At 36.2% G+C, this 22,132-nt stretch overlaps 3 protein-coding genes across 6 annotated transcripts in view; 1 reads left to right on the top strand and 2 right to left on the bottom strand.

Annotated features, from left to right (window-relative positions):
- Positions 1 to 290: 290 nt before the first annotated feature.
- LOC128855026 (GDP-fucose transporter 1) lies at positions 291 to 2,093 on the bottom strand. The gene is made up of 4 exons (XM_054089591.1): positions 1,653 to 2,093; positions 1,382 to 1,586; positions 793 to 1,311; positions 291 to 680 (listed from the first exon to the last, which is right to left on the bottom strand). Exons 1-4 carry the CDS (start codon positions 1,727 to 1,729, stop codon positions 471 to 473), a joined length of 1,011 nt encoding a protein of 336 aa, XP_053945566.1. The 5' UTR covers positions 1,730 to 2,093; the 3' UTR covers positions 291 to 470.
- A 510-nt stretch (positions 2,094 to 2,603) lies between these two features.
- LOC128855023 (NFX1-type zinc finger-containing protein 1) lies at positions 2,604 to 12,429 on the top strand. Of its 2 annotated transcripts, XM_054089586.1 has the most exons (9): positions 2,604 to 2,944; positions 3,015 to 3,607; positions 3,667 to 3,955; positions 4,025 to 4,119; positions 4,184 to 4,351; positions 4,440 to 5,118; positions 5,181 to 5,542; positions 11,512 to 11,655; positions 11,714 to 12,429. In XM_054089586.1, exons 1-9 carry the CDS (start codon positions 2,800 to 2,802, stop codon positions 11,996 to 11,998), a joined length of 2,760 nt encoding a protein of 919 aa, XP_053945561.1. In that variant the 5' UTR covers positions 2,604 to 2,799; the 3' UTR covers positions 11,999 to 12,429. The 2 variants fall into 2 exon arrangements, with proteins under 2 accessions (XP_053945561.1, XP_053945560.1); XM_054089585.1 differs by having other exon boundaries at positions 2,605 to 2,944; positions 3,667 to 4,119.
- Positions 12,430 to 17,677: 5,248 nt separating this feature from the next.
- Positions 17,678 to 22,132, bottom strand: part of LOC128855024 (CCR4-NOT transcription complex subunit 6-like) — a 98,185-nt gene continuing 93,730 nt past the window's right edge. For all 3 annotated transcript variants that reach the window (XM_054089589.1, XM_054089587.1, XM_054089588.1), the window contains exon 8: positions 17,678 to 20,159. In XM_054089589.1, coding sequence (XP_053945564.1) covers positions 19,382 to 20,159 — 778 coding nt within the window. In that variant the 3' untranslated portion in view covers positions 17,678 to 19,381. The remainder of the gene's footprint in view (positions 20,160 to 22,132) is intronic.

The raw sequence follows: 22,132 nt of genomic DNA, 5'->3' as shown, positions 1-22,132 counted from the left end.
ATGTTACCGGAATGACTGGGGTTTTTCCCGATCAAGTTCTGCCGCCCCAGTCAACTAGCCCTGTCTAGTGAACCGCATATCCGGCTGGAATCGTTTTTGTGTAGGCATATATGTTCCCTAACAGGTCATATACAAATATTTTCGGGAATGTTTTAAGATTGTTAATACATTATCTCATTCATTCATTTTAATAACTAAATATTTCCCTTTCAATGGTCCTTTAAATTTTAAAATGAAATACAAAATATAAAAATTAACCACGAATTTATCGCGCATCTGTATATATGTGCTCGTATATACGTTCGTATATATGTATTTTCAAAATTGTCATGCTTCATACTTATATCGTACAAATTATGTATTGTACTTGTTTTCATACTTATATCGTACAAATTATGTATAGAAAAAATCATGTAGAATAAGATACACCTAAAAACAGTTTTAAAGACATTTTAATAAATAGTCTATTGCTAAGCCTTCTGGGTTGCGCTATTACGCTCATGTTGGCGTTGCATTTCCAATTGTTTGACGCGCGTATAAGCGGCGCTGGCCAATAAGACGATCAGATTCGATATCCACCATAATGCTGATTTTGTGTCATTGTACCATTGGGTCGCTATGATTGTCTGAGCACAGGCTTTTGCTGTTCCAGATATATTGTGTGATAAAGGTGATGTTACCTGAATAATGCATAAATGTCATCAATACATATAAAGCAAAAAATGTTACAAATTAGGGATAAGAATAAAGTTATTTATAAGAAGGATTAAATAAGCATGAAATCATAATTACCTTTATTTGCAAAACTGTTACAAATCCAATTGCGAAACCACATAAACCGCCAATAAGCATGGCGCTTATAAACCAAGGAGCAAATAGGTTTTCATATCCTACAATTGCATTCACTTCACCATTTATCAATATCAATGGCAGGAAAAATAAGCTAGAGTATACGTTATTGTAATAACTTAGTAGCAAAACTTCCTGATGGACATGCACTAAAGCCTTTTTAGTTTGTATAGAATACCAGGCTAATATGAGCGAGCCCAAAACTCCATAAATTGTGCCGCGAAGGGAAAACTGTGCCGTTATACTCTCCTGATCTACTCCTAATAGAAAACCAAATACTACAAAAACGCAGCAAATTATGGCTTTGAAGCTAGTTTTCTGTCGTAACAATACATATGTGAGTACTACATTGAAAACTGTTGTCAATGATCGACCAACATAGTAAAAAGCTACACCGACGTATTTAAGGCATAAATTATTCGTAGCCACCATCAGCGTAAACAAAATGGATAACGGCAAAATCTAAATAAAATACATACATATTTGAAAGTAATGCATTTAATTATACATCATAAATAAGTTTAAATTTTACCTTGCGAAATATGTCAAGATCAAAGGGATTTCCTTCGGGAAATGAAATTATACTTGGGTAGCGCCGACCAAGGGCACTCAAAAATGCGCACAAAACCGCTGTAAGAAGACATTGAAACCAACAAACGAACAGAGGCGCGTCCAAATTTACGGTATCACTGCTTAGTAGTAATTTATTCATAAAAACGGTACATATAGACACAGTCCTGCAAATGCAACATCAAACGACATGATATTTTGAGGAAGCGAAATAAAACTTGAAGTTTGTTTACCAATAGAGAGCAACAACAAAAAACACCTTGAGGTATTGATTTACCAAACGATTGTGTTCCGACATGCTCGTATACATGATGCTATTTTGTGCGATTTAATTTACGTTCAACCAATCAATTTTATACTAATAAATACATTACTTAACTTAACTTATAAAAGACAGGTGCTACTGATAAAAACCAGACATCAGCTGGTAAGGTCCCAACCATCATGTTTGTTTACGTTTGTATTTTATTATGTGGCAACTACTAAGCTCTAAGAATGGGTGATTTTTCTGGAGTGTTGGGCAATGTTTATGTTATATTTACTATATTTTTATTTATTTCTTTTAAGTCAGAATCATGATTTAATTTCCAAACCTATAACAACTAGATAGTATTACCCCTCTGATATTTCCGTTGAATATGTTGTACTTTAATTTTCTTTATGTGGTTGAGAAAAATATGTTATCTTATGAAAGAAATAAAAAATTATTTTAATGAGCAAGCAAATACATGAAATTTTTTTTTTTTGCAAAATAATATGTTTATATTAATAAATATTTCCATTTAATAAATATTTTTTCAATTCTTTCCTCTTCAAATGGAAGAACAACTGAAGTGTGATTCTTGTAAAATATACCATTGTGGATGGTGCAATTGCAATTGGAATGCAAGCTAAGAATACTAACAGAGTGTTAAATCCCTCTAAATATCATTTCCGGTCAATAATTGATGCATTATCTCAATCAGCATAGAACGCTCTATCTAACTTCATCTTGTGGTTTTGTAAAAGCTATACTGAAACTACATATTCTACCTTTTCATGGGATTTTACCTTATATAAGTATGATTTATAATTAAAACACTATCCTAAACATACTTAATTTTAGTATATAAAGTCAATACTTAACTGTAAATAAGAAGATACTTTAAATTAATGTTTTTCAATCTCTTCGGTAAAAGCATCGATTAATTATTGGGTGGATGGCATCCCAGAAGGCATTTGCTTGTATTTTTGTTTTGCTTTATTTATGCAGCCGGTGCATATAAATCGTGACTACAGATCGTAGATGAATTTTAATTATACATCGCTTTTGTTCATGAATTAGGACTGCATAGAACATTTTTCTTGCTGTACCGGAATCGCGACGTATTAAAGGGCAAAATGTCTGGTGCGGAATCGGACGACCAAGATTGGTTCAATAAAGACGAAGATGAAATTTTGCAGAGCTACCAATCCAAGGTCAGCACTGACGAAACCAAAAATGCAGGAGCCGGTGTCGAATATATCCATGGGCCAACAGCCACAGGTGATGGGATGTTTATCAAGCAACGAACTGTACTCGCATTGTTACTGGCTTTTATTAACTACTCTTACAGATGGCTATCTGCAACAAAAACGACTTGAAGCTTCCTCTGAAGCTATGATGGGGGCTAAAGTAAAGAAGCTAACAACAGCAGAAATGCGGAAAGTTTTAAAAATGGATTCACTAGATGTTTTTCTTTTTGTTAAAACTTGTGAATATGATTTCTTTGTTGGTCAAATATCTGCTAGTGATGGTTTGGAACGAGTTATTTTATACCTACGCATTTGGAATATTATATGTAACCTGGAGATACCCGGATTTCAAAATGAACTTTTACTAAACTTCACAAAAAATGAAGCGTTTCTAGAACAATTACGAGTCCTTGGAACTAAGCTTTTTCGAAAAAGTTATAGAAAGATATGGAAAAATGAGATAGAGATGTACGAAATATTAAATGCTATTAAGTCCTTACTTGGGCGTGTGCATAACGGTCAATTTGTAACAACCAAAATTTTACATGTTACAATGCATTTAAAAGAACTTGTTAAAGACAGTGACAATAAGGACATTGTACAACGGTCTCCATGCCAAGAGTTACTATTTGAATTGGAACGTATTTTGGCTTCTAAACATGATCAGCTGGAGGAAAAACTGATTGAAACTGAAGTAAGCACTGAAATGGGTTCATTGGCCAATGGATACCTAATTTGATTTAATATTCACAGATATATCCCTCACTTGACGAGCTGTTTACAAATAGTGACGCTTCTACCAAAAGAATGATTTCTACAAATTCGGAAAACGTTGAAGTTGCAGAGTATTTGATAAGACAAAAACAAATTCTTCGGGAAGATTTCATGATTCCTTTGCGTGAGTATGTTTGTAAATTAAGGGACTCGGAATCACTCAGCACGATGCCACATAGACCAGTGTTGTTTGCGGACGTATTCATAGTCCTTAACTCGGATTTTATCAATGCTAAACGCCATGAAATACTTTTCATTGATGTGTTGGGCAAACAACGATCTATAAACAGTAAATTGCCAAGAAAATTAAAACCGAATATTATTGAAATAAAGACAGGATCTTTATTACTTTTGACAACAAGCACTAGCTTTGAAAATCTTATTTTAGCAACGGTAACTTACACTGATAAGGAATTGCTGGATTTGGGATATGTGAGTTTAATTGTTTCCTTCAAAGAATGTATTATAACTCTAAAAAACATGCTGTGGATTACAGATTGGCATTGAAATTGTACGCCAGTACAACATAGGTACTGTGTACGATCGACCCTTGTTAATGTTCGAAACACCAGCCTTTTTTGAACCCTATAAGAATGTGTACAACTATTTGAATACTTATGGTGATGACGAGCTGCCGATGAAAAAATACATAGTAGATGGTGAGGTAAAGTTTATAATTTGGTTAAAATGGAATACATTTACTTACAAAATGATTATCTCCCACTTCAATGAAAAATCTTTTATATTTTCAGGAAAGTGTTTGCCAACCTAGTTATCTAGTGCCAAATCAATCTTACACTTATGACGGAGAACGATTTAAAGTGACAGCGTCAAAATCAACCAAACCGAAAAAACTACCACTGAATCAATCTCAATGGGACGCATTTTCTCAAGCCTTGACTAAAGAATTTTATTTGATACAAGGCCCACCTGGAACTGGTAAAACACACCTTTCTGTGCATTTGGTGCGCACATTCATTGAGAACGTTAAGACACCAATTGTGTTGATCACTTACACAAATGATTCGCTAGATAAGTTTTTGTTGAAGTTGTCGGCGTACACCAGCAACATTTTGCGTTTCGGCAGCCAAACACGCTTGCCCGAAATTTCTAAATTTAATGTGCAGTTGAGCTCTACCAATAGGGATATTGTAAATCCCCATCTTAAGCACCTCTACTACCTAATTAACGAAGAGTTCAAAGCAAAGTTTCAAATTGTACAACAAATGCATGCCGATTTTGATGGCACTGAGGAATCCTATCAGCGGTTGTTACTTGCGCAAAAAGATGTAAGAGATGTAGCAGAAAAATTAAAAAGTATACGCATAATGTTCCAATTTTATTCAGCACGAAAAGCTGATGTTATAGCAATGACTTCAACTTGTGCTGCACGAACGAATTTTCTTTTTCGTTTACTGCAAAGTAAAGTCGGTGAGCATTTTAAGAAACGACATAAAATCCAGGAATAATGCATATTTTACATTTATTTTTAGTCATTTTTGAGGAGGCTGCAGAAATCTTAGAATCCCATGTGCTGGCCTCTTTGACACCATACACCGAACACGTCATCTTGATTGGCGATCACATGCAATTACAGCCGTACACGTCGAGCTTTCAACATAGTCGTACCCATCAATTGAATATTTCGTTGTTTGAACGTCTATTTGTTAATAATTTAAAAGGATCCATACTTAACATACAATACCGTATGCGCCCTTGTATTGCCGAACTTATTCATCCGACCTTCTACGCTGAGCTCAAGAATGATTGCAGTGTGGAAATGTATCCAAGAGTTCGCAATATGGTTAAGGATTTATACTTTTATAGCCATAATGAATTAGAATTTCAATCCGAGGTATGTATCTGTACTGTGTATTAATTCTACACAAAAACAAAACACAAATAGGCATGCATAACACACCTCCTATGTACATATGTCTGTTAGAAATTTGCATAAAACTTAATTCATCACCGTTTAAGTAAATTCTAATTGTAATTTCCTATGGACGAGAAAAAATCATACCGCTTAGATCTTTAAAAGGTTTAAATTAGGTGTGGTTTCCGAACCATTTGAAGGGCGCATTTATATATTATGTTGTTGTTGTTGTAGCTGTAACTTTGCCCTGTTAGAGTAGTGTAAATCACCGGTCGTCTTCATCTAGCTCATCTAACGGTTGGGTCCAGAGGGAGAGGGGTGTTAGATTAGTGGGTTTGTTGGGGCATGTGAAAAGGTGGTTAGTGTCGTGCGGGGTGCCTTCACATGCCGGACATATGTTTAGTATGTCGGGGTCAATTCTGGATAAGTAGGAGTTTAACCTGCTACAGTATCCAGAACGTAATTATGATGAGTGGGTTTGACGGGGCATGTGAACACGTGGTTAGTGTCGTGCGGATATATTATAATTGTAGCTGCTAAATAATTCCGCTTCCAGTTTGAACTTTTCGTTGAAAGCAAGAACAATTTCTAATAAGCTTCTTCTTCTTAATTGGCGCTATAACCGCTTACGCGATTTTGGCCGAGTTTAACAAAGCGCGCCAGTCGTTTCTTTCTCGTGCTAACCGGCGCCAGTTGGACACACCAAGTGAAGCCAAGTCCTTCTCCACCTGATCTTTCCAACGCAGAGGAGGCCGCCCTCTTCCTCTGCTACCACCAACTGGTACCGCATCGAATACTTTCAAAGCCGGAGCGTTTGTATCCATTCGGACGACATGACCCAGCCAACGTAGCCGCTGGATCTTTATTCGCTGCACTATGTCTATGTCGTCGTAAAGCTCATACAGCTCATCGTTCCATCGTCTGCGATATTCGCCGTTGCCAACGTGCAAAGGTCCAAAAATCTTACGCAGAATCTTTCTCTCGAACACTCCAAGCGTCGCTTCATCGGATGTTGTCATCGTCCAAGCTTCTGCGCCATACGTTAGGACGGGCATGATGAGAGTCTTGTAGAGTGTTAGTTTTGTTCGTCGAGAGAGGACTTTACTGCTCAGTTGCCTACTTAGTCCAAAGTAGCACTTGTTGGCAAGAGAGATTCTACGTTGGATTTCAAGGCTGACATTGTTATCGGTGTTAATGCTGGTTCCTAAATAGACGAAGTCTTTTACAACCTCAAAATTATAACTGTCAACAGTGACGTGGGTGCCGATACGCGAGTGCGCCGACTGTTTGTTTGAAGACAGGAGGTACTTCGTTTTGTCCTCGTTCACCACCAGACCCATTCGCTTTGCCTCTTTATCCAGTTTGGAGAAGGCAGAACTAACAGCGCGGTTGTTAAGGCCGATGATATCAATATCATCGGCATACGCCAACAATTGTACGCTCTTATAAAATATTGTGCCTGAGCGATTAAGTTCTGCGGCTCGTACGATGCTCTCCAACATCAGGTTAAAGAAGTCACACGACAGCGAGTCACCCTGTCTGAAACCTCGTTTGGTATCAAACGGCTCGGAGAGGTCCTTCCCAATTCTGACGGCGCTGCTGGTATTGAGCAACGTCATCCTACATAGCCGTATTAGTTTTGCGGGGATACCAAATTCAGACATAGCGGCATACAGGTAACTCCTTTCCGTACTGTCGAATGCAGCTTTGAAGTCGACGAAAAGATGGTGTGTGTCGATTCTCCTTTCATGGGTCTTTTCCAAGATTTGGCGTATTGAGAATATTTGGTCGATGGTAGACTTTCCAGGTCTGAAGCCACACTGATAAGGTCCAATCAGTTGGTTGACGGTGGGCTTCAGCCTTTCACACAATACGCTCGCTAGAACCTTATAGGCGATATTTAGAAGACTAATCCCGCGGTAATTGGCACAAATTGCAGGATCGCCCTTCTTATGGATTGGGCAGAGCACACTTAAATTCCAATCGGCAGGCATGCTTTCATCCGACCATATTTTGCATAGGAGCTGATGCATGCACCTTACCAGCTCCTCGCCGCCATGTTTGAATAGCTCAGCCGGCAGTCCGTCGGCGCCCGCGGCTTTGTTGTTCTTTAGCCGCGTTATCGCTATTCTCACCTCGTCATGATCGGGTAGCGGAACGACAATTCCGTCGTCAACGATTGGGGTATCGGGATCTTCACTTTCTCGGTGACATGCGCAGCTGTCACTGTTTAATAGGTTCGAGAAGTGTTCCCTCCATAATTTAAGATTGCTCTGTACGTCGGTCACCAGTTCGCCGTCTTTGTTCTTACAGGAAAACGCCCCGGTCTTAAAACCTTCTGTAAGCCGCCGAACTTTCTGGTAGAATTTTCGGGCGTTGTTCCTGTTGGCCAGCATCTCAAGCTCTTCGCACTCACGTATTTCGGCCTCTCGTTTCTTCTGTCGGATAATACGTCTCTCTTCCTTTTTCAGCTCTCTGTAGCGATCCCACATGGCTCGCGTTGCGCCCGATCGCAGCGTGGCTCTATAGGCGGCATCTTTTCTTTCGGCGGCAGCATGACATTCCTCGTCGTACCAATTGTTTTTTCGGGCTCGCCGGAATCCGATTTCTTCTTCGGCGGCGGTACGTAGGGAACGAGAAATGTTGCTCCATTGCTCGCGCATGCCGGTGTGTTGGGCAGTGCTCTCCGAGAGCAGGAGTGAGAGTCGAGTGGCGAATCTTCTGGCTGTCTGTTGTGATTGCAGCTTTTCGAGGTCGAACATTCTTTGCGTAGGTAGATGCACGTTTTTTGCTGCACAGAGGCGCGTGCGCAGTTTGGCTGCAACAAGGTAGTGATCCGAGTCAATGTTGGGTCCTCGGATCGTACGTACATCTAATACACTAGAAGCGTGTCTTCCATCTATCACAACATGATCGATCTGGTTTCGCGTTTTTCGATCAGGGGACAGCCAGGTAGCTTGGTGTATCTTTTTATGCTGGAATCTGGTGCTGCAGACTACCATGTTTCGGGCCCCGGCGAAGTCGATCAGCCTCTGTCCGTTACCGGATGTTTCGTTGTGTAGGCTGAATTTTCCGACTGTGGGGCCAAAAATTCCCTCCTTGCCCACCCTGGCGTTGAAGTCGCCAAGCACGATTTTTATGTCGTGGCGGGGGCAGCGCTCATAGGAGCGTTCCAGGCGCTCATAGAAAGAATCTTTGGTCGCATCGTCCTTCTCTTCCGTCGGGGCGTGGGCGCAAATTAGCGATATGTTAAAAAAACGGGCTTTGATGCGGATTGTTGCGAGACGCTCGTCCACCGGAGTGAACGACAGTACTTGGCGACGAAGTCTCTCTCCCACAACAAATCCGACACCGAATTTGCGCTCCTTTACATGGCAGCTGTAGTAGACGTCGCAAGGTCCTATGGTTTTCTTTCCTTGCCCCGTCCATCGCATCTCTTGGATGGCAGTGATGTCAGCCTTTACTCTCACGAGGACATCAACCAGCCGGGCAGAGGCACCCTCCCCATTAAGGGACCGGACATTCCAGGTGCATGCCCTCAAATCATAGTCCTTAGTTCGTTTGCAGGGGTCGTCATCAGTATAGGGAGGTCTCATCCGAGGCTTTTTTAAAGTTTTCATTGGGGGCGATTTTTAAGTGGCGGGTCCCAAACCCAACGCACAACCAGCTATCCTGGAATGTTTCGCCTTCTCACGTTAGCTCACTCCCGAACGGGTGTTCGGAAGCTACCCAGAGGATACGTGGGCTAATCCCGGCCGTTGTGAGCTGCTTGAACCATATGTAGAAGAATCGTCCTGGCCACTCCCAAGTGAATGGCGATCAGTAACTTTCCCCACTTGCGTGGACTTCTACACATGGAACCATCCTCTAATAAGCTTACATTTGAATAAAATCAATAAGATTAAACATTATTATTATTAATTAAATAGTATTTTAATAAAAATTTATTTTCATAAAATTCGACATAACCCTTTCAGGCACTGATAAGTTTCGTTGAATTTGTTGTATATTCGTTTGTAAAGGTGTGCTGTGTTTCAGCTCTGTGGAATTGCTGTTAGCTTATTCACATAGATTTTGCTTTTCAAAAACCCCAGTTTTATCTTTTTCTATCCTTGAAAACACTAGTTTCTTGCAATTTTTTCATCAATCTTTGAATTGTCGACTCGTTCGTACGATTATTTCCACCAAAACAAATCACCTATTTTGCGATATGTTGTTTTTAAAGATCAGTCATTTTAGTAATAAATTTCAATAATTTCAACGCGTTCTGTGGTGTGAAATTGACTAATGCCAAAGATTACATAAAACGGTACCTTTTTTAGAAATTATTCACTACTGACATCTAGGTGCCAGTTTTGAAAGATCCCAAGGTGAAACCCAAAATAAACAAAACTGAGCTAAAATAGAATCGCCAGGAAATTTGTTCTGATCATTCCGAGTTTATTTCTTCAAAATAGTCCCATCTGGCCTCGATACTATTTTGCGCGATTTAAAAGCTTTTCGAAAGAGTGTTTCAGGTCAAGGACCGGAATGTCCTTCAGGATGTTGGTAAAATCCTCTTTTATGGCCTCTACGGACGTAAAACGTTTTCTTTCCATGGTCAAATGAAATTTTTCGATGCAACAAACGCTTCAAAACGCCAAGACAGAAAATTGCATTGACCATTGCATTTGACCCATTGGCACGAACTCTTTGTGGATAATTGCCTTGGCATCGTACAACCCAATGAGCATCGACTTGATTTTTGACTTCTCCCAACGCGATTTTTTGGGTGGTGGCTTGTCTGGGGCTTTCCATTCGGCACTTTGACGCTTAGTTTCAGGTTCATGTTGGAAAACCCCATTTCATCACCAATTACAATGTTGTGAAAGAAGTTCTCGTCTTTTCACGCCTCCTTAATGAGGTCTTTCGAATGTTGAATTCTAAGCAATTTTTGGTTCTCAGTTAACTTATGTGGAATGAAGCGTGCACAGCAAATTCGTAAGCCCAAATGATCAGTTAAAATGCGATAAATCGATCTTTTGGAGATATTCAACTCCGATTTCATGAATTTTAAAGATGATTTCGGTTCATTTTTTATAAATTTACGAACAATTTCGATGCAGTTTTTGGTGATTACTGATTTTTGGTATGTTCATTGTCATTTATGTCCTCCCAACCATCTCTGAAGCGTGTAAACTATTCTGGCATATAGACAATCATCGTCATAAACTTTTTTCGATCAATTCAAATGTGTCGGTAAACGTTTTACCGATTTTAAAACAAAATTTAATATTATCTCTTTGTTCGAAACTCATTTTTGTACCGATGACACAAACATACTGATACTTTAGACGCAATAACTTATCTTCCCCTGAACCGAATGTCGCCAAGCTCTCACTGGAAGTCAGCTAGGGATGTAACTTCCAACGCACTAACACATTAAAAAGATGGCGCCATCAAAAACATTTTTATGACGCAAATCTTGTTTATTTTGGACTTCACCTTGTATAACGCCAGAAATTATGATCCTTATTGGTCGATTCTGCTTTTTTCCCTTTTCATTTGCGTTATTTAGATCATTAGAGTATTCTCTACTTCATTATTGTTTGTCAATGTTTGTGAAAATGTGGCATGCAAGTAAGTGTAGGTTTGTTTTTATAAATTCAAACTTGGACTAAATTAGTGCTGCTTTAATTGTACAAATATGTATGTGTTTTTTTTTTTTGCTATCATGAAAAAGTGAAGTTTTTTGTGAATTCAACGAAAATTATGTCGGACTTAATATATGACAGATTAAATGAAGAGTTTAATTATGTTTTAGATTCATAAAAATATGTTATTTACTAAAAATTGTAAATTATTCACAAGTACTTTAGTCACGAGTCTGAAAGGGATGCATTTTTGAAAAATTCAAATTAAGTTAATTTTTTCACTATGCAAAAATGATTAATTTTTGTTGTTTTCAGGATGAATGCTCGATTTACAACGATTTTGAGGTAAAAGAAATTTTGAAATTGGCAAGACATTTGATTGAAGAGGCTGCATACACTTCAGATGATATTGTAATACTGAGTCCTTATGCGAAGCAAGTAGATCGCCTTAAAGCAAAGGTAAGATAGAACATTCTTTAAAATATAGAATTAAAGAAATTATAATTTTCCAATACAGACAACTAAGCAATTGAATATCGCTACTGTGGATAGCTTTCAGGGACTAGAGGCTAACATAGTGCTATTATCATTGGTGCGTAGCAACACCAAGGCCCAAATTGGGTTTCTCAAAGAGAAGAACCGGATTTGTGTGGCTCTTTCGCGTGCAAGACATGGCATGTATATAATTGGAAATATGCCATTGTTAGCAAAAAGCAGTGAAACTTGGCGAGTAATCGATCAGAAACTGAAAGCTCAGGAAGCCATTGGTGATACGTTTCCGATAATAATTGATGAAAAATAAAAAGAATAGTACATACATTTTGTATTATTTAGTATAGAAAACAAAAACATATATCTAAAGAATTAACTTTACGTTTAATTTGTGCGTAGCAGTTAAAATGTGATGAATATGAAATAATAAAAACACAATGGATTTGACATTTTAACTTGAGACTTTATTATTATTTTATTTCTTTTAACTTATGAAAGTGTATATTATTATAATTCACTTTTTATGTTATTATTACTTATTTGTTCTTTTATTTTTTTATTTTTGCTTTTATAACCACTTTAAGCTACACTACTACGATAAAATATTACTGAAATTATGTTGGTATGTTGCCTTTCCCTTTTTTGTTCCGTTGTTTATGCAATGCATTAAATAATTGTTTATGCTATATATTATTCTCGCTCTTATAACTTTACGAATGTATGCATGTATGTATGTGTAAGCGACACATTTTGAAAAAAAGCTACGCTATATATGTATGTATGTTGTATGTACATATATATTGTTTTGAAAAGTAATTCGGGTTGTTGCCAACTGCGTGTGAATGTGCAATAAGAAGGCTAGTAAATTAAGAAGGAAAACGATATACAAATGTACTACATATAAAGCATTTGTTAATGTAATTGTTGTTGTTTTTTTGTATTTTGTTTCAATGGCATATATACATATGTATGTATGTAATTGTACTTTAAAAATTTATTTATTTATACATAATTAATGAATAAAACATTTATGCTAAAAAATTTGCGTTGCTTAATTACAATTATGAACTTTGTGACCGAATTATGACAATTAATGTTTATAAATTTAACTTTACAATTTATGATTAACAAAGAAAAAAAGCGCATTCTTATTGCACAAACTGTTCAACTGATGCATGCGTGTATGTATTTATGAAAATTGTTCCTTTTTCTAGTGTTCACATAATATACATATTTATGTATGCACTCACGCATGCTTATAAGCTTCGCTTTGTGTAATTTTAATTTTGCATTTACTTGGTTTTTTTTTTGTTTTAAGTTATGTATGCTTAAATTGAGTAAGTATGTATTAGTATTATTGGAAATGAGTAAATTTTTTATTTGTTGCTAAAATTAAATTTTTCAAAACTTCGTCACGAATACTCCCTAGTATTCCGTTAAAAATACGTTAAATGAGGAGGCTCGCTGAATCTATCGTTAGAATCTTTGCTGTATGTAAATAAACACAAAATTTCTCATAAGAAATCAATACGAGTTGAGTTTTAAATTGGATAGTTTTTAATGTTGGTACATTTTCAAGATGGGTAAATGACTTTTTCATAATTTATGCCAAAAACGAATGTAATTGATATTTAGACAGGTGCGATGAGAGTGCTGAAAGCCTGCACATAACTAACTTTGTTTGTATTGGATATCATTACAGATGTAGATTCAACTTACTATAATAAATCTACAACTACCAAATTTCGAAAAACCGAATTTGCAAAAAAAAAAAAAAAATTATATGGTATGCTGCTATATTATTCGAACAAAAATCTGAGCTTGTGTGCTTCTCCAAAAAATATTGCCTCCAATAAAAAAAATTGTTTTTTAACAAAACATAAGCAAGCAACAGGAAATAATTCCATCATAATTTTTATTTTGTTATTTACTTATATTTGGCGAATACGATGCTAAATAAATTTTAATATTTTCTGTATTTGGTTTCATTATTTTTAGTTTTTGTTTTGCTGACACTTGGACACTTTTTTTGATCTTGACAGAATAAAAGTTTCAGTCTGACTGCAGCAATTTCTGATTAAGAAAAAGACCGTAACAAAAAACACACTTAGTTGTTGTCGAATAGCACACATTTTACTGTAATTCTGTAACTTCTTACTAAAACCTATAAAACCTGGGAATTTGCCTCACCCTGACTTGGAGTAATGTTCTAAGCGGTTTGTGTTTTTGTTTTTTTAATTTCGAAAAGTTCAGTAAAATAGATAACAAATTCCAATTGCAGAAGAAGTCACTGAGATGAACTGGTTTCCGTTTAAAAAAAATTTTAAGTCAGCAAATGATAAGCAAATTTTCAATGCATTTGATACTAAGATTTGTGTTCTTTTCGTTTCAAAATAGCCAAAGATGAAGCAACACATAGCGCACAAGAATATTATACAGGGGCCAGATACTCTACATAAAGACGTCAAATAAGCAATTTTTTATTGTTGTTCATATTTATTAATTTCTAATTTCTAAAGTTCAGATGCCTATGCAGTACTTTATATAACTGAGGGCAAGTTTTTCAGCGCTAGTTTAATTTAAAGGATTTATTAAGGGTCAAATTCTAAGGGTAATTAGTCAACAAAGTTGATTCCACAGTGTACTACTGGCCCAAATTGTTCAAATATAATAATCACCTCTATTTCAGTGCTAATCTAATTCTGTTTTCCAGTTAAACTCAGTTGAAAAAATTCACCACAGTTAAAATAGTACTGAAAAACCGGCTCTAATTCTACTTAAAACGTTTGTAATAATATTTTTACATATGCTAAATGTGGCCGTCAAAGTAGAAAAGTGGGATTACTCTGTACAGGTTGATTGTTTTCGGGCAAATTAATGATTCGGTTACTGTTCTTATATTTTTTTAGTACTTTAATTGTAGTAAAATTTTTAACTTCATTGCAACCTTGCAAGCGTAAAAATTGCAACTTTTAAAAGTTTCCAAATGAAAAACGTACGTCGAAAGGATGCAATATGAAAATAAAAATGTTTATAGGTAACAATACATTTGGGTGAATTCAAAAATGTTCGGTTCTTCGAAAAAATTTGTGGCGTGACTTTTCTAATTAAAATGATAAAATATTTTCTGAGCGATTTTAAAACTCTTTTCGCAAAATTATCTCACCCAAAAGTAAGTGCATACAACTGGTAGTGCAGCCAACAATCAAGGGTTGAAGTGAAAACATAAGCGACGCGAATTTCAAAATCTCACAGCTGCTGTTTGTTCATGCATACAAAAACCTCTATTTAGCAGACTAAAACTGGCAACCTACATCAAACTTTCGCGGTGTTGTAACACTCAGAGCTTTATTTGCTGAATTCTAGCTTTATGCCTGAATTAAGCGCTGAATGTCATAACGCCTGGAATGCAAGGTATATAGTTTTAGCTGCAACTCTTTGAGTGGCGTTTGGTACAAAATATGAACTTCATATTTCTGATATATTCTTTTGACACTGGCGCAAAATTTAAACCAGTAATATTTTAATTCCTCACTCATTTACAAAATGTTTAAACTTATAACCACTTATACTATGATGGATGCGTAACTGTAAAACTTAAAACTATTAAATTAGAATCCGTAAGATAAGTTAAAAATAAAAAAAACCGAAATAAAAAAAAAAATTAATCCCAAAAGCATGGCTTGCCGAAACAGAAAATGTCGAAATCGTATCCTGCCAAAACGGAAAATACCGATAAAAGAATGCTAAATATCGATAAGTAGAAAAAATTCGGAAATTTAGTATAATTTTTTGAAAACATTTTGAAATTTCTGTTACTCTAAAAATCTAAAAGTGAGTTTATTGGGGAAGGAAGGGCGTAAGACCGTTTTGAAAAAATAATTAAATTAAAAATAATAAGCTGTAGTCTATATAAATTGCTCTTGCTATAAAAAAGCAAAAACCAAAAAACTACAAGAGTTGTCACCAAAAAATGTTCTTTTAAAACCAACGCGATTCTATAGCCGCTTAAAACTTGCACTCTATTCGATGGGCTATGGGCTCTAAAACGGCAAACTCGAAGTTTTGTTAAAAACTCAGATTAAAAATTCAAAATTTAGATGAAGCTTTGTTTAATTTTTACAAAAATAAACAAAAAATAAGCATGCACTCAGTTAAGCTCGCCACTGTATCTGCGCTTAAACTGCAAAAACAACGTTCATTGACAATTGCTTACAACCAAGGCGCATTTATTAAAGGTTTAGAATGTCACGATAAAATCAAATAGAAAAAAAAACGAACATATTGCGTTGAATTGCCGACATGCAGTTAGAGTTCGAAGCATACGATGATAGTGCGAATAGAACGGCTTTTCGTCATTTGATTTTGAATTGGCATCCTAATGTACACGGCGAAAGAAAAAAATAATTCAACTGTTGACCAGTTCATATAACCTTTAATAGATTCGCCTTGCCCAAAACCGTGAAAAAGTTGACGAACTATTTCATACGCGCATGTAAAGCTGGGCGCGTAAAAAAAGACAGCAATATTTAATTGAAATAAATCAGCCTTCGCGCGAATTTTATACATCACTCACATTCCTGGTTTGCTAACTTTTTATTCGACATTTTTTCCGGCAAACTCATTAAAGGTGGTAGCACTAGGCCAACAACAATATTTTTGTACGTTTGATTGTCAAAGAAACTTACAGGCAAAGTAGAAAACAAAGAATGAATTCGCCTTGTTTCACTCTGCGCTGACAGCCACATGGATACGACGAAAGAAAAAAAAAATAAATCAGCTGATGTACCAATATTACCTATAATAGATTCACCTTGGTTTCAACATTTTAAATTTCGGCATGTCGTACAAGGCCCACTATTATTTTTTTAGTTAAAAATTGTTAAACACATTTGTGCTTTTGAAAAAAAATTGTTATAAATGTGCAAAGTTAAAATAAAATTGTTTTTTTAGGATTCTGTGCTTTTTAATAAAACTTTTTGAAAAAAAAAAAACATTTTTTGTGAAAAAATATTTTTCGAAATTTGGGGGTAGACAATTCACATTTTGCTGCCAATCAAAGAGTTAGTTTATTTAATAATTTCTATTTTCATTCTACTACTCATGTTTTTATGTTTTCTCATCATTGCCTGTTAACTCCCTGCAATGCTTGTCTCTATATAAAAATACATGTGTATGTAGGTATACTTTTCGGCGACACTTTTTGCGTTAATTGTCTTACATTTTATTTTTAGAGGTTTTTATTTAACTTCTATTTTTTCGTTTATCTCTTTGATAACAGCTTTTTAGCATTTATTCGTATTCTCCATTTTCAATTTATTTCTCTACATGTATTTTGTATTTAGTGTAAAAAAATCGAGCGTGAATTATGTATGTATGTATGCTTCAGGAGCATTTAAGTTTAACTGCTATTATTGGTGTTGTTGCGACTTTAATCAATAATTTGTAAGTATTTATTTTTAAATGCAAAAATGCACTTTTTTTGCATAGACGTTTACGTTGTATTTTTTTAATTTTTTAGATATTTTCTTTTGCCTTTAGCATGTACATATGTATGTATTAGTTTGTGTGAGTGTGGGGTGCGGACGTTTATCCTTTTGTTTGTTTTACAATTAATTGTGTTTAACTTTTAAAATGGAAATTACAATATTACTTAATTTTATGAATATTCACAAGAAAACGGAAAATAAAAAATCCTACGAAAAGTGAAACGATTAAACGAAGCGCTGGCAGCGGGCTGCATCGAACTGAGAAAGGAATGCTGAAATGCCCTTTTTACCAAGTAATGTTTTTGATTTACATAAATTACAATGGTTCTGTTCCTCTTGCTCTGTGTCATCTGATTGGTGCTGATGGGTGGCGGCATACGACGATCTTTACTCTTACATATATGAATTATATTAAAAGTAAAGATATACAGTAAATTCTAACTATAAAATAAAGCAGTTTCACATACATACATATTTATAAAAAAAAATGCGAGAGTAAATTTAAAGTAATAAACTTAGAATTTTCTATTGCAAGCTTAAAATTAGGCTCAATTAAAAATACATAGATGTTTATATAAACGATGTAGGCGATCGTAAGTCAAGTTTTTGAAATTATAAGCGTGAGACATTTATAGCAAGGGATTATAGTAAGGAATAAACTAGCGTTGTGATTCTGAAATACGCCAAGGATGATTTTCAACAACAAAACTTGCTAAACGAATAAATAATGAATTTAAAAATATGGAAAAAGAAACTGACAATTTTTTTTATGTTTATGCTATGCATATTCGTACTTGTATTGACTCATTTCACATCTTCTTTTTCAGAATCCCATAGTAGTTCGGTAAGAGGACGGATGGGGAATGGGTGTAATAAAAAGCGTGCCAACATAGCCGCCAGGCGTTTCGCAACGACGCAAAAGATAGCGGAGCGTATGAGTACATGAAAGTATGCTTGTATGAAATCCACGAGAAACGTTGCTTTACAATGTAACTCGATCAAGATATTTGTAGGATACTTCTACGAAGTAGTCAATTGTAATTTGTTTCAGATGGCATAAGGCAGAAAAGCTAATGATAGAAAAATTATCTATGATTTTAGTTGCAAAGCTAAGAACGTATGGAGAGTAACAATTATATTAATTGAAATTAATTTTTTTTAAGTTGGAAGCTGTCATCTAAAACAAGTGAACAATTTTTACACTGAATTAAAGTTTGCATTTAGGTTAGATTCAAGTTGCTGCAGCCGAAAATATCGACAAATATTACAAAACAAAAAAAAAGCATACAAAATATATTTTTACAATCGATGCAACCGTTTCTGGCAAACTTTTTAAATTCTAGCTAAATTGAAAACCGAAGGAAGGAAGTTTATGAAAAGCATGCCAGTAAGCTTATTTTGTACAATAACATATATATAATTGTTCCATTAGATTTTTTTTTTCTTACTTTTACAACTTAATCTATAATATGCCTATTAGAAAGCTATTTTTGTGTGCTAAACGGAGCAAAAATTTGGAAATAAATGAATTAAAGTTGTTTTCGCGGTTGCCCTATCGGTGTTTAAACTTGCCGAGCTACTTAATAAGGTAACGTCAATCGGCAATAATGCACTTTGAACCTGCTGCTATGGTATACACATACATACATATAAGTATATTGAGCTTAATTATATAGGGAATGAAAAATGTAGGAGGATAATAGAGTAGTCGGTGGTTGGGAAAGGGGAAGTTAAGCTTAGTTAGGGATGATAGGAGGAAAGATAAATATATGAAAGTTATAGAACTACATATTTACTAGCTTTACAAACTTAAAATTTATGCAAATATTCTTCTTGTTTTTCTACTCCATTTACGGGTTTGTTATCCTCGTTGATGTGGGCATTTTTCCTTTTGTTTTTGTTGGTCTTTATGTATGATGTACTGTTTTTGTTTGTTTCCTTTTGTTGTAACTTGGTGTATGGTGGTATATTTGTATGTATGTAAATGTGAGTGTGCGCATGCCTATTTGTTAGTATGAATTACTATTTGTCTAACTGCATGTATGTATGTCGATTTGTTGCTTGGTTTTTGTTGTTGTTGTTGTTGTCACTTAGTTACACTAAAAATGTGGTCGTGGTTGTTGTTGTTGTTGCAGCTACTGCTTTTGAATGCTCAGCGTTCCTTGCTATTGTTGTTATACTATTTAGCTGCCGGATTTTTATTGCTACCGTCGGTTGATCAGCCCATTGGGTGGCGCTTGCTGTCCCGCCGTATACATCAATTCCAATTCGACCAGCAGAGGAAAATGATCCGATGGTATATGCGGATGCGGACAGCCAACCACCTTATTTTCACGCAACCAATCATTCGAGATGGGACCCAACAAACCGAGCGGCACCATACCAGTTTTCGTATAGAAGATATAATCGATTATGCCCTTGAAATCGAATGTGTAATTTGTGTGCGGCATTATGTCTTCACTGTAGGCGGAGGCCAACTTAAATGAATGCGTAAATTCGTTGGTGTCATTTGAAAGTAGACGTTGCAGGCATGATTTATAGCCCATGTCCTTGAAGTCCTGATGGTCCATTACTACACGCCCTTTACCAAGGAACTCGATTACACCTGAATCGGGTAAAGAATTGAAATCTCCACACAACAAGAGTTGAACGCTGCTCGAGTCACTCTTATGGCCAGGCCTAAAGCTATGACTCGCCTCGTCGATGATTCTCTTCAGTTCATTGCTCAACATCATCGTCTGAATGAGTTTAACATCGCAGAATTCGGGATCCCAGTGAATGTGCGCAGTGCAAACGAGTAACGGTTGAGAAAGTTGTGCCATTTCCGTCATCGGATCCCAGGCAGTCTCCTTCACTTTCAGCAGCGCTGCCAAACCGATATTGTCCTTCGGCATTACACGATTTAACATGTTATCCGAACCCTCAGCGTTAGCCATAGCCAATTGATTGAATTCGATTAAATGTTCTTTAATCAACGTGAATCTGAGTTGGGCGAAAAAAAGTAGAAAAAGTAGTTATTATTACTTGGCATTGCATACATGAAGGATAGAGTAAATAGCTTCTAGTGGTATGTACATACATTTATACGTATTTGCATGTATTTGCAGCTATTAAGCATCAAGTTAGATAAAATATTTTAATTTTATTTTAACAGCCATCGCCCATGGTGAAAATATTTTTAGATGACCGTTAATGATGGCTCTCACCGAATTAGAAAAAAATAGCTGATGAGTTGACGTTACTGGGGTCATCACACCGGTGTGTTTATCAAAAACACTGAGATTGTGTTGGTGATATACGAAAAAGATCAACACAGTCTCCGCTTATGTTGCTTTGTTGCCATCTGAACGACTGATTGGACGAGTATATGAATACGTGTGAAATGAGCGGGTAGAATGATGCTGCTGAGTCCCCGGTGATGAGGCGACCGAAGTTATTCTCACGATTTCGTTTTTCACCATAGCTGATGGCCAAATCTGGTAATCTACAATATTATCCTTGGTAGTCGCCCCTCGGCTGGCAATGTTTAACCTCCGAGTGCATTTTTGCCATGGAAAAGGTTCTCACACAAACCATTTTGGCTTATGTTCAATTTGAGTTATTTGTATTTATATTTTAATAAGTAAGATATTTGTCTATTATGATCATTCCAATATTCGCTTTAGTCAGTGTGTAGGGAAACACGCACAACCAACAATTCGAAGTTATGAAGGACTGTGTCTACCTTGGGACCAGCATTAACAACAGAAATGACGTCAGCTTGGAGATCAAACGGAGAATAACTCTTGCCAACAGATGTTACTTTGGGCTAAGTGGGCAATTGAGAAGTACAGCTCTCTCTCGAAGGACCAAACTGACACTACAAAACGTTCATCATTCCCCTCTTGCTATATGGCGCGGAAGCATGGACGATGTGAACAGTAGATGAGAAAATTTCAAGAGAACATTCTAGGTAAGATCTTTGGCCCCCTCCACGTTTGTGAGGAGTATCGCGTACGATGGAACAGCGGGCTGTATGAGCTATATAGGGACATGGACATAGTTAAGGCTTGTTCATGTCACGTAATCAGACATGCCATTAAAAAAGACACTCCAGCTAGGCGAATCTATGGCACGGTACCTTAAAAAGGCAGATGAGGAAGAGGAAGACCACATCTGCGTTGGAAAGACCAAGTGCTGCAGGAAGGACCTCACAGCACTCGAGATTTCCAACTGGCCCAGCACAAACTGAAGTAGGAGCTCGACCAAAATGCCGCAAAAGAGATTTACGCGCTGTTACGGCGCAGTACCTTCCAGCCGCAGATATCCTTGAGCGAATTGAAACTTTTACTTGGGATCTACTGAACACAGCTGATTTCCTAAGAACTACAGGAAGATGGATAAAAGTAGTGACGAAGTGGACAATACAATAATTGCATTTGTTTTTCCGGAATATATGCTAATATTTACAAAAAAAAATTAAGTTTTTAGATTTAGTTAAAACGTATTTTCGTTTTTGTTAGTATAAATATAATATGTACAGTTTGTCAAGAAAATGTTTTTACTACCAAAAAAACCAAACCAGCAGCCTATGGAGTTGGTTGGTTGGTAGCACTAATCAAACATCAAAGCAAACGGAAGTCCTGAAAAGGAAATGGGGCTGGCTTAGACACGTTCTTTCCTGGTGTTTCAAAATTAAGAAGTATTTTTTACATCCACAACTTTATTCTTTGATTTTTACTGCAATACTAGATAATTAGTCGCTGCTCCTGCTCGCTTGACGTCGAAATGTAACTTTTAGCTTTATCGCGGCGACGTGGGCTGTTAACGGTGCTTTTGGTATTATTTGAAATTCATTGGAATCGAGAAATTTGAGCATCCCCACATAAAACGTAGTTTGTAAAAATCATTTTATTGACATTGATTTAAGTGGCTCATTCTGATTTGTTCGTTATTTTTAAATTATATTTATGATA

Source organism: Anastrepha ludens, chromosome 2 (assembly GCF_028408465.1).
Source record: "Anastrepha ludens isolate Willacy chromosome 2, idAnaLude1.1, whole genome shotgun sequence".
Lineage (NCBI taxonomy): Eukaryota > Metazoa > Arthropoda > Insecta > Diptera > Tephritidae > Anastrepha > Anastrepha ludens.
Note: the sequence above shows the minus strand (reverse complement) of the source record. Positions and strands in the feature narration are given on the sequence as shown.

What these genes read in the sequence shown, in the direction of transcription:
- LOC128855026 (XM_054089591.1), bottom strand. Translation starts at nt 1,729, where the DNA reads ATGTATACGAGCATGTCGGAACACAATCGTTTGGTAAATCAATACCTC. An exon ending in TTTGTTGTTGCTCTCTATTG is followed by an intron (nt 1,587 to 1,652) that starts GTAAACAAACTT and finishes TTGCATTTGCAG; the next exon opens with GACTGTGTCTATATGTACCG. An exon ending in ATCTTGACATATTTCGCAAG is followed by an intron (nt 1,312 to 1,381) that starts GTAAAATTTAAA and finishes TATTTTATTTAG; the next exon opens with ATTTTGCCGTTATCCATTTT.
- LOC128855023 (XM_054089585.1), top strand. Translation starts at nt 2,800, where the DNA reads ATGTCTGGTGCGGAATCGGACGACCAAGATTGGTTCAATAAAGACGAA. An exon ending in CCATGGGCCAACAGCCACAG is followed by an intron (nt 2,945 to 3,014) that starts GTGATGGGATGT and finishes CTACTCTTACAG; the next exon opens with ATGGCTATCTGCAACAAAAA. An exon ending in TAGATCGCCTTAAAGCAAAG is followed by an intron (nt 11,656 to 11,713) that starts GTAAGATAGAAC and finishes TTTCCAATACAG; the next exon opens with ACAACTAAGCAATTGAATAT.